We start from the raw sequence: 15,731 nt of genomic DNA on the forward strand, positions 1-15,731 counted from the left end.
GTGCTCATTGATAAGTACCTTTACAATAAGTACCCCGAGATTCTAGCCACCCGATCTCTCCGAGGGGAGACTAGTCCCATGCTTGCTGCGTGGAATTATCTAGAAACCCTTCCTAGGGATGAGGTCCCATTCGCCAAAATTCTTTACTCCCGGGAAGAGACCGCCTGTCTCAACCGAAACAACTTTCCTCTTTTTATAGCCGCTGCTTCCGCGGCAGCATCTTTCGAAACCCCGTCTTTCAAGAATTATAAATTGAGTGACAACCAAAACGCCAGTTTAGTCTCAAATATGGTAACTCGCTACCTCATAAAACGACAAGACTTGGCTCCCATCGCTATGGGCGAGGCAGATAGTGCCAACATGTCCGAGCGTGTCAGCTCCAAATTATCTAGAAACCCTTCCTAGGGATGAGGTCCCATTCGCCAAAATTCTTTACTCCCGGGAAGAGACCGCCTGTCTCAACCGAAACAACTTTCCTCTTTTTATAGCCGCTGCTTCCGCGGCAGCATCTTTCGAAACCCCGTCTTTCAAGAATTATAAATTGAGTGACAACCAAAACGCCAGTTTAGTCTCAAATATGGTAACTCGCTACCTCATAAAACGACAAGACTTGGCTCCCATCGCTATGGGCGAGGCAGATAGTGCCAACATGTCCGAGCGTGTCAGCTCCAACCGTCAGTGTTGACTTAAGAGAGTCATAGTTACTCCCGTCGTTTACCCGCGCTTGCTTGAATTTCTTCACGTTGACATTCAGAGCACTGGGCAGAAATCACATTGCGTCAACACCCGCTAGGGCCATCGCAATGCTTTGTTTTAATTAGACAGTCGGATTCCCCCAGTCCGTGCCAGTTCTGAGCTGACCGTTAAATAGCGGCCGAAGAGGACGACCGCGACGGACACCGTTTGCTCTCACCGGGCTGCCTCGGTTGAGATTGTCAGCGGAAACCACGAGAAGGTGGTGCCAGACTTGATCGAGATAGGCTGTGTGTTCGCATCATCGATCCTTTAGGTAACTAAGCTCTTAAGGCACTGCGGCCCAGCGTGACGCCCACTCGTACACGCATCCGCTCCCGAAGAAAACGGAGATGAAAACAATATCATCAATAATAAACATAATACAATATGTTTGTATATATATATGTAAAGAAAGAACACTTTCTTCAACTTAATTTAAATTAACCGCGCCACATTAGCTCATGTTCTATAATCGAGATGTCGACAGGGATCGATATATGACATGATGAAGATAGAGAACACACGTGAACATTACTTACAAAATTAGGAAACGGAATAATAAACTAAAGGAGAAGGAAACCGAGGAGAATAGACTTTAATTGTCGTTTCTCTTTCTTTTAGGTAAATGTCATTAAAATAGTATGTAATAGTATATAATAGTAGAAACCTTTGTATATACACCACACGTAAATATAAGCTCTTTCTTTTAGAGCAACACTTTGGCAATTCTCCTGAAAGTTCCTCATATCATCTTTTGTCTTATAAAACGACAATTGTGGTCAACAACAAACAAAAATGGTCAGACTACAATTTGAAATTACAATAGTAGCTTCTCCAAAAGATGAAAAATCGAACACATTGGCCATAACCTCAATCAAGACAGAAGATGAGAAAACTTACTGTTTGTCAGGAGACAAAATATACATGGCTAACCACACAGAACTAATGAAAACAGATACTTTTGCTAAGGTAAGGAACAGCATCAAAAGAAGACATCAATCAAGGAAGGTTTGGATTACACTAACGGATAAACTGAAGGAAATCTATTCGGATGAAGAAGGTAATTTACAATTCTTAGATGAATACTTGGAGGAAGTAGAAGCACAGAACCCAGCGGAAGAAAAAAATGATAACTTGAATAAGATATTAGAAAAATTAGTAGAAGCATCACAGAAGAGGAACGGGGAAAAAAATCTGAAAAATATTGCAGAAAAGTATCTGATTGAAAAGTTCACGAGTAAGAACTCGAACGCCAAACAATGGATGGAAACGTTCGAGAAAGAATGCACACGACTTGATATCACAGAAGATGAACAAAAAATAGAAGTATTGAGACTATTCCTGGATAAATCCTGCGCAGATTGGCACTCTGCAACATTAACAAGATTATCAACCGAAGCACAATGGGGTGAATGGAAGAATAGATTCCTAGAGACTTTTGCGGACAAAGGATGGAACACGGTAACGTATGCTCTAGCATTTAAATATAAAGAAGGATCACTCATCGACTACGCGATAAAAAAAGAAAAGCTTTTGTTAGACATGAACAAAGACATAGATTCGGTAACACTAACAGCCCTCATAGCGACAGGACTGCCGGAATTCATATTGAATAGAATAGATAGAGAATCATGCACAGATTCAACAACACTATTCACTGAAATTAGAAAATACGAAAATTTAGTGAATAGAAAAACTTTCATGAAGAGGACAGATAATAAAACCGATTACAAGAAGAGAAATGAAGAAAAGAAGCCATGCAAAATATGCGAAGATCTGAACAAAGGAAGCAGATATCACCCACAGGAAGCATGCTGGTTCAAGACACAGGAAAATAATAAAGAAAGAAATAAACCGAAAGTAGTAGGACAACATTCAGTAATAGAAGTAGAATTAAATACAGAGACAAAAAACGAACAACCACACCATTGATTAGATTGAAAATGTTAATAGAAAATAAACTAGAGGTGAATGGGACATACGACTCAGGCTCACAAATGTCGCTCATAAACTCAAAACTGATTAAAATAATGGAAGAAAAAGAGGATGCGAATAAGATATATTTAAAATCGGTCAATGGTGTGAAGAGTACAAAAGGTTTAGTCACTATGAAAATAAAAATACTGGATATAGAAAAGATGATAGATGTATTCATCGTTGAGAACGAAGACTTCGAAGACTTCATCATAGGCCTAGACATGATAAAAGAATTTCAGCTAACGCAAGACGAGAACTTGGAAATAAAACAAGTGAAAGATATTAGATTGAGAGATACAGATAATATAGCCAATAAGCAAGTACAAAAAACATATTCAGTGAACTTCAATGAACACGTAAAAGAGGATGAATGTGACATAAAAACAGAACACTTAGATGAAGAGAAAAGGGCTATAATAAAGAAAATAATAGACGAATATAAAAGCATATTTGCAATAGACAAATACGACATCGGCACCGTTAAGGATTATGAGGCACGAATAGACTTACTAATTGATCAATACTGCAGCAAAAGGCCTTACAGATGCTCGATGGAAGATAAAAAAGAAATAGAGGAACAAATATCAAAACTCTTAGAGAAAAACCTCATAGAGGAATCATACAGCCCTTTCGCGGCGCCTGTAACGCTTGCGTTTAAGAAAGATGAAAATAGAAAGTCGAGACTTTGTATCGACTTTAGAGACTTGAATAAGATTATAGTACCACAGGCACAACCATTCCCGATAATAGACGAATTAATAATCCGAACTAGGAATTGCAAATACTTCACGTCGTTGGACATAAACTCTGCCTTCTGGTCCATACCACTACGTATCGAAGATAGAAGGAAAACGGCATTTGTCACGCAAGAAGGACACTTCCAGTGGACCTGTCTGCCATTTGGTATGAAAACATCTCCTGCAATTTTCCAACGGATTTTAAGCAATATATTAAGGAAACACGGGTTGACGAAATTTGCGGTGAACTACATCGACGACATTTTGATATATTCGTCATCATTCGAAGAACACGTGAAACACATAAAACAAGTATTACAAGCCATCACAACCGAAGGGTTCAGATTGAAGTTCAAGAAATGTACATTCGCATCGGACTCGGTGAAATACCTCGGACATGTGATCCAAAATAACTCCGTAAGACCACTAAAAGACAATCTCATCTCAATAAAAAATTTTCCGACACCAAAGACGCAGAAGAACATCCGGCAGCTTTTGGGAAAAATAAACTTTTATCACGAATACTTGCCAAAGGGCACAATAATTTTAGATCCACTACACAAATTACTACGGAAAAACGAAAAATTTACATGGTCGGCGGAATGTCAACTCGCATTCGACAGAATAAAAGAAATACTATGCACACAACCAGTATTGGAGATATTTGATCAAGATCTTCCAATTGTAATAAATACGGATGCGTCAATAGAAGGGATCGGAGCCATATTAAAACAAACACAAACAGATGGGAAAAATAGACCGGTAGCATACTTCTCAAAAAAGTTAAATGAGACACAAAAAAAGAAAAAGGCAATTTATTTGGAATGTTTAGCTATTAAGGAGGCGATAAAGTACTGGCAACAATGGCTTATAGGAAAACGATTCACGGTATACTCGGATCACAAACCCCTGGAAAATATGAACGTAAAAACACGAACGGACGAAGAACTGGGGGACCTAACGTATTACCTATCACAGTACGACTTTGAAATAAAATATGTCCCAGGAAAAGAAAATTTGGAGGCGGACTGCCTTAGTAGAAACCCGGTTTTAGAACCGGAAGAAAACAAAGAAGAACTACTGAGAACAGTCAACTTAATCAGAATAGACGAAATAGAAAAAGATCAAGAACGAAACAAAAATATACAAGAGAACAAAATAAAGCTAATGAAGGAAAATAAAATATTCTACAAAAAAAAAAAGGATAAAAAAAAAATAATATTATCTGAAGACTTCAGCAAAAAATTAATAAAAAACATACATGAGGAATGGTGCCACATTGGCATCAGACAGATGACAAGAATGATTAGTTCAAAATACACAGCGAGAAACCTAATAAAAACTATAACAAAAACCTGCAAAGAATGCAAAGTATGCCTAGAAAATAAATCAAGGAGTCAAGGAAAATTCGGGCGGATGTCATTCCTGGGTCCAGCCACAAGACCATTTGAAATAGTATCAATAGACACTATCGGGGGATTTGGAGGAAATCGATCTACAAAGAGGTACCTGCACCTACTGGTAGACCACTATACAAGGTACGCCTTCATAACAACTTCCAAAACACAAAGTGCGAATGACTTTATCAAGTTAGTTAAGAAGGTACTGGACACAGACCAAATGGAGACGATTTTGACAGACCAATATCCGGGCATCAACTCGAAGGAGTTTAAAGAATACCTAGAAGAAAACAACATACAAATGGTACTCACCGCAGTCGACGCACCCTTCTCAAACGGATTGAACGAAAGGCTAAACCAGACAATCGTTAATAAAATAAGATGCAAAATTAACGAAAATATAAATAAGAAGGCTTGGACAACGACGGCGCACGAGTGCGTAGAAAAATACAATGAAACGGAACACTCAATAACCGGATTTGCACCAAGGTATTTACTGGATGGCACAGACGTAAGCATCATACCCAAGGAATTGAGAGAGGCCGAAGATAAAGACACCTGGTATCGGAATAGGAAAGTGGCGTTGGAGAATACTATCAGATCACACAACTACAATAAAAATTTATTCGATAAGAATAAAAAGAACCATGTATTCAACGTCGGAGATTTAATATATGTGGAAAATGGAAATAGATTAAATAGAAGGAAACTCGACAAACTGAGAATCGGACCATTCGAAATAACCGATAAAATTTCGGACACTATCTACAGACTAAAAACAGGAAGAGAAAGAACGGATACAGGTATATTTCACGTGACTAAACTAATACCAGCCACAGCGAACTTATATGAAGCAGATGAAGAAGATACAGATGTAGGAAATTGGGATAGATGATATTAAGAACTTTCACCCCGGGTGGGGAGATGTAAAGAAAGAACACTTTCTTCAACTTAATTTAAATTAACCGCGCCACATTAGCTCATGTTCTATAATCGAGATGTCGACAGGGATCGATATATGACATGATGAAGATAGAGAACACACGTGAACATTACTTACAAAATTAGGAAACGGAATAATAAACTAAAGGAGAAGGAAACCGAGGAGAATAGACTTTAATTGTCGTTTCTCTTTCTTTTAGGTAAATGTCATTAAAATAGTATGTAATAGTATATAATAGTAGAAACCTTTGTATATACACCACACGTAAATATAAGCTCTTTCTTTTAGAGCAACACTTTGGCAATTCTCCTGAAAGTTCCTCATATCATCTTTTGTCTTATATATATATGTAAATTAACAGTAAGCCCAAAAGGAAGAAAAAGCTTCTGTGGCCCGACGATAGAAAGACCAAGGTCCCCCCATATAATTTGCAGCCGCGAAATGCACGGTGGTATCGGCATTGTTCGCTTGGTACAGGGATCGGCGGTCCCTGCCCAGATGACCTGAAAGGAAGGGACCAATGGTCCGAGCACTCACAGTGTTGACTTAAGAGAGTCATAGTTACTCCCGCCCACAGTGGTATTAACATCCAAACAAGGCTGATTCCATTCCAATTCCCTCAATCTCTCTACACCCCACATACATACCATACTAATTCCTCTTAGAGGGTAGTCTGTACGCAGACTGCACAATCTTTATCCCTCCCATCTTAAAAATTCTACCCTCCCATTCCCGTACCATGGCCGAGGGGAGCACCAGCCTTAGAGGCAAGTTATCATCTTTGTCTCATAAGCGGAGCGCCCCCTCGGGCATCAAACAGATCCCATTTCGGAATCTGGATAAGCGTGCCCTCCCTGTCTATATCCTGGATGCCTCAGATACGTCCGAGACAGGCCTGTCCACGATGTTAGTCTGGGCTTGCTCTCGCCTAACAGAGGATAAAGATGGCGCTATCTGCTCAGCGGCAGAATCTCTGGCCGGCCTACTCTCTGGGTTCCTAACCATATCCGGAAAGAGCGGAATTGCAAGTGCAGGGAACTTAAAACAAGCCCTCTCCCTGGCAGGCTATGATCTGCAGGCCGCTATTGTAACGGCGAAAGAAATCCGAGAAGGCCTGTGGGATTCTTTCACTGAGGCTTTCTATGATAAAGTACCTGAAGAAGGCAACATCTTCGAGGATAATTACAAGTGCTCTCTCGCAATGTTCTGCGTGACTGTGCTTTCAATCTCTAAGCAGGTCACTCAAATAGGATTTGAGAAGTGGTACGAGCGTCGTATTAGTGGATTTATCAATTCCATAGGGAGCGCCGCGGAGAAGGAGATACTAAGCTCCACCCAGTTTCTAGATTGCAGCGCCATGTCATACTTAAATAACCTCTTTGGGTCAGCGTTCGAATTAAAGAAACTTGTCTTTAAGGCGATCGTTGGCCTTTCCGAGAACGCGGGTACGATGGGGAGGGTCTTCCGAGATGTCCTTACTCTACTCGAATACTCGGAGATGACCCATATCGTGCTCATTGATAAGTACCTTTACAATAAGTACCCCGAGATTCTAGCCACCCGATCTCTCCGAGGGGAGACTAGTCCCATGCTTGCTGCGTGGAATTATCTAGAATCCCTTCCTAGGGATGAGGTCCCATTCGCCAAAATTCTTTACTCCCGGGAAGAGACCGCCTGTCTCAACCGAAACAACTTTCCTCTTTTTATAGCCGCTGCTTCCGCGGCAGCATCTTTCGAAACCCCGTCTTTCAAGAATTATAAATTGAGTGACAACCAAAACGCCAGTTTAGTCTCAAATATGGTAACTCGCTACCTCATAAAACGACAAGACTTGGCTCCCATCGCTATGGGCGAGGCAGATAGTGCCAACATGTCCGAGCGTGTCAGCTCCAAATTATCTAGAAACCCTTCCTAGGGATGAGGTCCCATTCGCCAAAATTCTTTACTCCCGGGAAGAGACCGCCTGTTTCAACCGAAACAACTTTCCTCTTTTTATAGCCGCTGCTTCCGCGGCAGCATCTTTCGAAACCCCGTCTTTCAAGAATTATAAATTGAGTGACAACCAAAACGCCAGTTTAGTCTCAAATATGGTAACTCGCTACCTCATAAAACGACAAGACTTGGCTCCCATCGCTATGGGCGAGGCAGATAGTGCCAACATGTCCGAGCGTGTCAGCTCCAACCGTCAGTGTTGACTTAAGAGAGTCATAGTTACTCCCGCCGTTTACCCGCGCTTGCTTGAATTTCTTCACGTTGACATTCAGAGCACTGGGCAGAAATCACATTGCGTCAACACCCGCTAGGGCCATCGCAATGCTTTGTTTTAATTAGACAGTCGGATTCCCCCAGTCCGTGCCAGTTCTGAGCTGACCGTTAAATAGCGGCCGAAGAGGACGACCGCGACGAACACCGTTTGCTCTCACCGGGCTGCCTCGGTTGAGATTGTCAGCGGAAACCACGAGAAGGTGGTGCCAGACTTGATCGAGATAGGCTGTGTGTTCGCATCATCGATCCTTTAGGTAACTAAGCTCTTAAGGCACTGCGGCCCAGCGTGACGCCCACTCGTACACGCATCCGCTCCCGAAGAAAACGGAGATGAAAACAATATCATCAATAATAAACATAATACAATATGTTTGTATATATATATATGTAAATTAACAGTAAGCCCAAAAGGAAGAAAAAGCTTCTGTGGCCCGACGATAGAAAGACCAAGGTCCCCCCATATAATTTGCAGCCGCGAAATGCACGGTGGTATCGGCATTGTTCGCTTGGTACAGGGATCGGCGGTCCCTGCCCAGATGACCTGAAAGGAAGGGACCAATGGTCCGAGCACTCACAGTGTTGACTTAAGAGAGTCATAGTTACTCCCGCCCACAGTGGTATTAACATCCAAACAAGGCTGATTCCATTCCAATTCCCTCAATCTCTCTACACCCCACATACATACCATACTAATTCCTCTTAGAGGGTAGTCTGTACGCAGACTGCACAATCTTTATCCCTCCCATCTTAAAAATTCTACCCTCCCATTCCCGTACCATGGCCGAGGGGAGCACCAGCCTTAGAGGCAAGTTATCATCTTTGTCTCATAAGCGGAGCGCCCCCTCGGGCATCAAACAGATCCCATTTCGGAATCTGGATAAGCGTGCCCTCCCTGTCTATATCCTGGATGCCTCAGATACGTCCGAGACAGGCCTGTCCACGATGTTAGTCTGGGCTTGCTCTCGCCTAACAGAGGATAAAGATGGCGCTATCTGCTCAGCGGCAGAATCTCTGGCCGGCCTACTCTCTGGGTTCCTAACCATATCCGGAAAGAGCGGAATTGCAAGTGCAGGGAACTTAAAACAAGCCCTCTCCCTGGCAGGCTATGATCTGCAGGCCGCTATTGTAACGGCGAAAGAAATCCGAGAAGGCCTGTGGGATTCTTTCACTGAGGCTTTCTATGATAAAGTACCTGAAGAAGGCAACATCTTCGAGGATAATTACAAGTGCTCTCTCGCAATGTTCTGCGTGACTGTGCTTTCAATCTCTAAGCAGGTCACTCAAATAGGATTTGAGAAGTGGTACGAGCGTCGTATTAGTGGATTTATCAATTCCATAGGGAGCGCCGCGGAGAAGGAGATACTAAGCTCCACCCAGTTTCTAGATTGCAGCGCCATGTCATACTTAAATAACCTCTTTGGGTCAGCGTTCGAATTAAAGAAACTTGTCTTTAAGGCGATCGTTGGCCTTTCCGAGAACGCGGGTACGATGGGGAGGGTCTTCCGAAATGTCCTTACTCTACTCGAATACTCGGAGATGACCCATATCGTGCTCATTGATAAGTACCTTTACAATAAGTACCCCGAGATTCTAGCCACCCGATCTCTCCGAGGGGAGACTAGTCCCATGCTTGCTGCGTGGAATTATCTAGAAACCCTTCCTAGGGATGAGGTCCCATTCGCCAAAATTCTTTACTCCCGGGAAGAGACCGCCTGTCTCAACCGAAACAACTTTCCTCTTTTTATAGCCGCTGCTTCCGCGGCAGCATCTTTCGAAACCCCGTCTTTCAAGAATTATAAATTGAGTGACAACCAAAACGCCAGTTTAGTCTCAAATATGGTAACTCGCTACCTCATAAAACGACAAGACTTGGCTCCCATCGCTATGGGCGAGGCAGATAGTGCCAACATGTCCGAGCGTGTCAGCTCCAAATTATCTAGAAACCCTTCCTAGGGATGAGGTCCCATTCGCCAAAATTCTTTACTCCCGGGAAGAGACCGCCTGTCTCAACCGAAACAACTTTCCTCTTTTTATAGCCGCTGCTTCCGCGGCAGCATCTTTCGAAACCCCGTCTTTCGAGAATTATAAATTGAATGACAACCAAAACGCCAGTTTAGTCTCAAATATGGTAACTCGCTACCTCATAAAACGACAAGACTTGGCTCCCATCGCTATGGGCGAGGCAGATAGTGCCAACATGTCCGAGCGTGTCAGCTCCAACCGTCAGTGTTGACTTAAGAGAGTCATAGTTACTCCCGCCGTTTACCCGCGCTTGCTTGAATTTCTTCACGTTGACATTCAGAGCACTGGGCAGAAATCACATTGCGTCAACACCCGCTAGGGCCATCGCAATGCTTTGTTTTAATTAGACAGTCGGATTCCCCCAGTCCGTGCCAGTTCTGAGCTGACCGTTAAATAGCGGCCGAAGAGGACGACCGCGACAGACACCGTTTGCTCTCACCGGGCTGCCTCGGTTGAGATTGTCAGCGGAAACCTCGAGAAGGTGGTGCCAGACTTGATCGAGATAGGCTGTGTGTTCGCATCATCGATCCTTTAGGTAACTAAGCTCTTAAGGCACTGCGGCCCAGCGTGACGCCCACCCGTACACGCATCCGCTCCCGAAGAAAACGGAGATGAAAACAATATCATCAATAATAAACATAATACAATATGTTCGTATATATATATATGTAAATTAACAGTAAGCCCAAAAGGAAGAAAAAGCTTCTGTGGCCCGACGATAGAAAGACCAAGGTCCCCCCATATAATTTGCAGCCGCGAAATGCACGGTGGTATCGGCATTGTTCGCTTGGTACAGGGATCGGCGGTCCCTGCCCAGATGACCTGAAAGGAAGGGACCAATGGTCCGAGCACTCACAGTGTTGACTTAAGAGAGTCATAGTTACTCCCGCCCACAGTGGTATTAACATCCAAACAAGGCTGATTCTATTCCAATTCCCTCAATCTCTCTACACCCCACATACATACCATACTAATTCCTCTTAGAGGGTAGTCTGTACGCAGACTGCACAATCTTTATCCCTCCCATCTTAAAAATTCTACCCTCCCATTCCCGTACCATGGCCGAGGGGAGCACCAGCCTTAGAGGCAAGTTATCATCTTTGTCTCATAAGCGGAGCGCCCCCTCGGGCATCAAACAGATCCCATTTCGGAATCTGGATAAGCGTGCCCTCCCTGTCTATATCCTGGATGCCTCAGATACGTCCGAGACAGGCCTGTCCACGATGTTAGTCTGGGCTTGCTCTCGCCTAACAGAGGATAAAGATGGCGCTATCTGCTCAGCGGCAGAATCTCTGGCCGGCCTACTCTCTGGGTTCCTAACCATATCCGGAAAGAGCGGAATTGCAAGTGCAGGGAACTTAAAACAAGCCCTCTCCCTGGCAGGCTATGATCTGCAGGCCGCTATTGTAACGGCGGAAGAAATCCGAAAAGGCCTGTGGGATTCTTTCACTGAGGCTTTCTATGATAAAGTACCTGAAGAAGGCAACATCTTCGAGGATAATTACAAGTGCTCTCTCGCAATGTTCTGCGTGACTGTGCTTTCAATCTCTAAGCAGGTCACTCAAATAGGATTTGAGAAGTGATACGAGCGTCGTATTAGTGGATTTATCAATTCCATAGGGAGCGCCGCGGAGAAGGAGATACTAAGCTCCACCCAGTTTCTAGATTGCAGCGCCATGTCATACTTAAATAACCTCTTTGGGTCAGCGTTCGAATTAAAGAAACTTGTCTTTAAGGCGATCGTTGGCCTTTCCGAGAACGCGGGTACGATGAGGAGGGTCTTCCGAGATGTCCTTACTCTACTCGAATACTCGGAGATGACCCATATCGTGCTCATTGATAAGTACCTTTACAATAAGTACCCCGAGATTCTAGCCACCCGATCTCTCCGAGGGGAGACTAGTCCCATGCTTGCTGCGTGGAATTATCTAGAATCCCTTCCTAGGGATGAGGTCCCATTCGCCAAAATTCTTTACTCCCGGGAAGAGACCGCCTGTCTCAACCGAAACAACTTTCCTCTTTTTATAGCCGCTGCTTCCGCGGCAGCATCTTTCGAAACCCCGTCTTTCAAGAATTATAAATTGAGTGACAACCAAAACGCCAGTTTAGTCTCAAATATGGTAACTCGCTACCTCATAAAACGACAAGACTTGGCTCCCATCGCTATGGGCGAGGCAGATAGTGCCAACATGTCCGAGCGTGTCAGCTCCAAATTATCTAGAAACCCTTCCTAGGGATGAGGTCCCATTCGCCAAAATTCTTTACTCCCGGGAAGAGACCGCCTGTCTCAACCGAAACAACTTTCCTCTTTTTATAGCCGCTGCTTCCGCGGCAGCATCTTTCGAAACCCCGTCTTTCAAGAATTATAAATTGAGTGACAACCAAAACGCCAGTTTAGTCTCAAATATGGTAACTCGCTACCTCATAAAACGACAAGACTTGGCTCTCATCGCTATGGGCGAGGCAGATAGTGCCAACATGTCCGAGCGTGTCAGCTCCAACCGTCAGTGTTGACTTAAGAGAGTCGTCATAGTTACTCCCGCCGTTTACCCGCGCTTGCTTGAATTTCTTCACGTTGACATTCAGAGCACTGGGCAGAAATCACATTGCGTCAACACCCGCTAGGGCCATCGCAATGCTTTGTTTTAATTAGACAGTCGGATTCCCCCAGTCCGTGCCAGTTCTGAGCTGACCGTTAAATAGCGGCCGAAGAGGACGACCGCGACGGCAAGCCGTCACGGAAGCCTCGCAGCGAGGCAGATCCGCGGGAGGCCAAGGCACGGGACCGAGCACGGATCCGGTTATTACCTTCACCTCGCCCAGGCCCGGCACGTCAGCCAAACCCGCTTCCCGACCAAGCCCGACACGCCCCGATCCTCAGAGCCAATCCTTATTCCGAAGTTACGGATCCAATTTGCCGACTTCCCTTACCTACATTAGTCTATCGACTAGAGGCTCTTCACCTTGGAGACCTGCTGCGGATATGGGTACGAACCGGCGCGACACCTTCACGTGGCCCTCTCCTGGATTTTCAAGGTCCGAGGGGAAGATCCGGACACCGCCGCAACTGCGGTGCTCTTCGCGTTCCAAACCCTATCTCCCTGCTAGAGGATTCCAGGGAACTCGAACGCTTATACAGAAAAGAAAACTCTTTCCGGATCTCCCGACAGCGTCTCCAGGTCTTTTTGGGTTACCCCGACGAGCTCTCTTGCGAGGGCCCGACTTGTAAACGGTTCCGCTGCCGGGTTCCGGAATAGGAACCGGATTCCCTTTCGCCCGACGGGTGTGTTTCGATTCGAGCCGCGCGCACGCACGCGAACGGATCCGTTTTTTCCTCCGGGCGACAACGCTTGCGCGAAGGCCCGCAAGGTAGAACAAAAACCGTCCACCCCCCAATCGACGGGGAGCTTACAGCGTGCGTGATGCGTTCAATGGCATAAAAATACACCGTCATTAATGGTCGAACCTTGTGTTAAGCCGTATATAACTTTAACAAAAAACGCTAAGGAAGCTTGGGTGACTCTTGAAAAAGCTTTCGAAGATAAAGGTGTTAATCGAAGAATAAGTCTGTTACAGTCTCTATGTTCAGTGAGTTTGCAAGATTTTCAAAATATGCAAGACTATGTAAATTTTTTCATGTCAATCGCGTTAAAACTGAGCGCAATAGGGAAGCCTGTAGATGACGAAATGCTTGGTGTGTTGATGTTAAAAGGTCTGACGAGTGAATACCAACCGATGATTATGGCTCTCGAAAACACAAATATCGAGATCACAAGTGATTATGTGAAAACAAAATTGCTGCAAGATCAAAGATACCAAGGAGACTCGAAATCAAACGATGTTGCTCTGTTTTCGAATAAATTCTATAAGAAAAAGTCAAGGAAACCTAGATGTTGGAACTGCGGTGACTGGGGACATTCGAAACCTAATTGCACGAAGCCGAAGTCCAGCTCTACCAGGACATCGTCGAAGGAGCAGAAAAAAGAGCGTAGAGAAGAAAAAGCGTTATTGTCAGCATTAGCCATAAATACACATAGTGATAAGTGGTATGTAGATTCAGGGGCTTCTAATCACATGACGTGTAAACAAGATTGGTTTACAAGTTATTCCGAGCATTCGGGTATAGGTCATGAAATAACTGTAGCTGGAAATGGTAAACTGTTTAGCAAAGGCGTAGGTAACGTTTCCGTTAATATCAAATCTAGTAGTAATGTGAATAGAATTTCTGACGTCTTATACGTACCAAATCTTTCTGCAAACCTTCTATCAGTAAGCAAAATGGTTCAAAAGGGCATGATTGTAGTTTTTGAACAAGCTGGTTGTAAGATTTATGATGCAGAAGATTATACCGTAGCAGGCGAGATATTGGCAGTCGCAGAAAGTTCTGATGGCATTTACAAATTAGAAGTTGATTTAAGGGAACGAGTATATGCAGCGAATTCAAACTTAAGTTACGATCTTTGGCATAAACGGTTGGGCCATTTAAATAAAACAAGTATGAATATACTAATGAATGATTTAGCTGCAGGGGTGAAATTTTCAAATCCAATTGAAATAAAACACTGTATCGCGTGCTTGGAAGGAAAGATGACTCGGAGGCCGTACAAATCATCAGAAAAGCAGGCTAGTAAAAAACTGGAGCTTATACATACTGATATCTGTGGACCGTTTCAAGAAGAATCATGGAGTGGAGCCAGGTACATGCTTACATTTGTCGATGATTTTTCTAGAAAGATTTTCCTGTATTTTCTTAAAACAAGGGATCAAGCATCAGCAAAATTCCAAGAATTCAAGCAATTGGTGGAAAATCAAACTGGTACAAAGATCAAGAAGTTACGTTCGGACAATGGCTGTGAGTATACCAGCAAAAACTTCAATGACTTTCTAAAAACAAATGGCATCAAACATGAACTAACCGTTCCATATACACCTCAGCAGAACGGTGCTGCTGAAAGGCGAAATCGTTCAATTTTAGAAAAAGTCAGATGCATGTTGCAAGAGAGTGGATGCAATAAGCGGATGTGGGCAGAAGCAGCAAATACAGCTGGTTATCTATTAAATAGATCACCTCATAAAAGGATTCCGGGGAAGATACCTGAAGAGTTGTGGTCAGAAGTAAAAATTGATCTAAGCCATTTAAGGGTTTTTGGATGTCCTGCTTATTTGCATATTCCACAGGAGAAACGTAAAAAACTTGATCCCACGAGTAAGCGGTATATATTTGTTGGGTATAGCGAGGAGAGTAAAGCCTATAGACTTTTGGATCCTCAAAATCCTACGAAAATAATACGTGGAAGGGATGTGATTTTTATCGAAGATCAAACTCATTGTTCTGAATCTAGGGAGAAAACAACATTCCCCCGAATACAACTATCTGACATTTTAGAAATTGAAGAAGCCCAAAAAATGCTCGACGATGTAGAAAATGAACCAAACATAGGTGAGGAACAGGCAATTGACAGAATCAATAAGGATGATTCAGTCGAAGATTCAGGTGAAGATTCGGTTGAGAGTTTGATTGAGGATCACGTCGAAGAGTTATCAAATCATGACGAGTACGAAAGTGCAGAAGAAGTAGAAGATGTTGAACAACCGATCGTAGAAAATGAAAGACGATACCCATTGAGAGAACGACAACCCAAGAAGTTCCAA

At 43.6% G+C, this 15,731-nt stretch overlaps 1 protein-coding gene across 2 annotated transcripts; it reads left to right on the forward strand.

Annotated features, from left to right (window-relative positions):
- The first annotated feature begins 1,143 nt into the window (after positions 1–1,143).
- On the forward strand, positions 1,144–2,680 carry LOC125502026. Of its 2 annotated transcripts, none has more exons than XM_048659508.1 (2): positions 1,144–1,356; positions 1,433–2,680. In XM_048659508.1, the coding sequence occupies exon 2, from the start codon at positions 1,531–1,533 to the stop codon at positions 2,665–2,667; it is 1,137 nt and encodes a 378-aa protein (XP_048515465.1). In that variant the 5' UTR covers positions 1,144–1,356; positions 1,433–1,530; the 3' UTR covers positions 2,668–2,680. The 2 variants fall into 2 exon arrangements, with proteins under 2 accessions (XP_048515465.1, XP_048515464.1); XM_048659507.1 differs by having other exon boundaries at positions 1,446–2,680.
- Positions 2,681–15,731: the final 13,051 nt, after the last annotated feature.

The sequence above is a fragment of the Athalia rosae genome, chromosome 8 (genome assembly GCF_917208135.1).
Source record: "Athalia rosae chromosome 8, iyAthRosa1.1, whole genome shotgun sequence".
In the NCBI taxonomy this organism is placed as follows: Eukaryota; Metazoa; Arthropoda; class Insecta; order Hymenoptera; family Athaliidae; genus Athalia; species Athalia rosae.

Bases quoted from the DNA above. Each gene is read 5' to 3' on its own strand.
- LOC125502026 (XM_048659508.1), top strand. From the start codon at position 1,531: ATGGTCAGACTACAATTTGAAATTACAATAGTAGCTTCTCCAAAAGAT.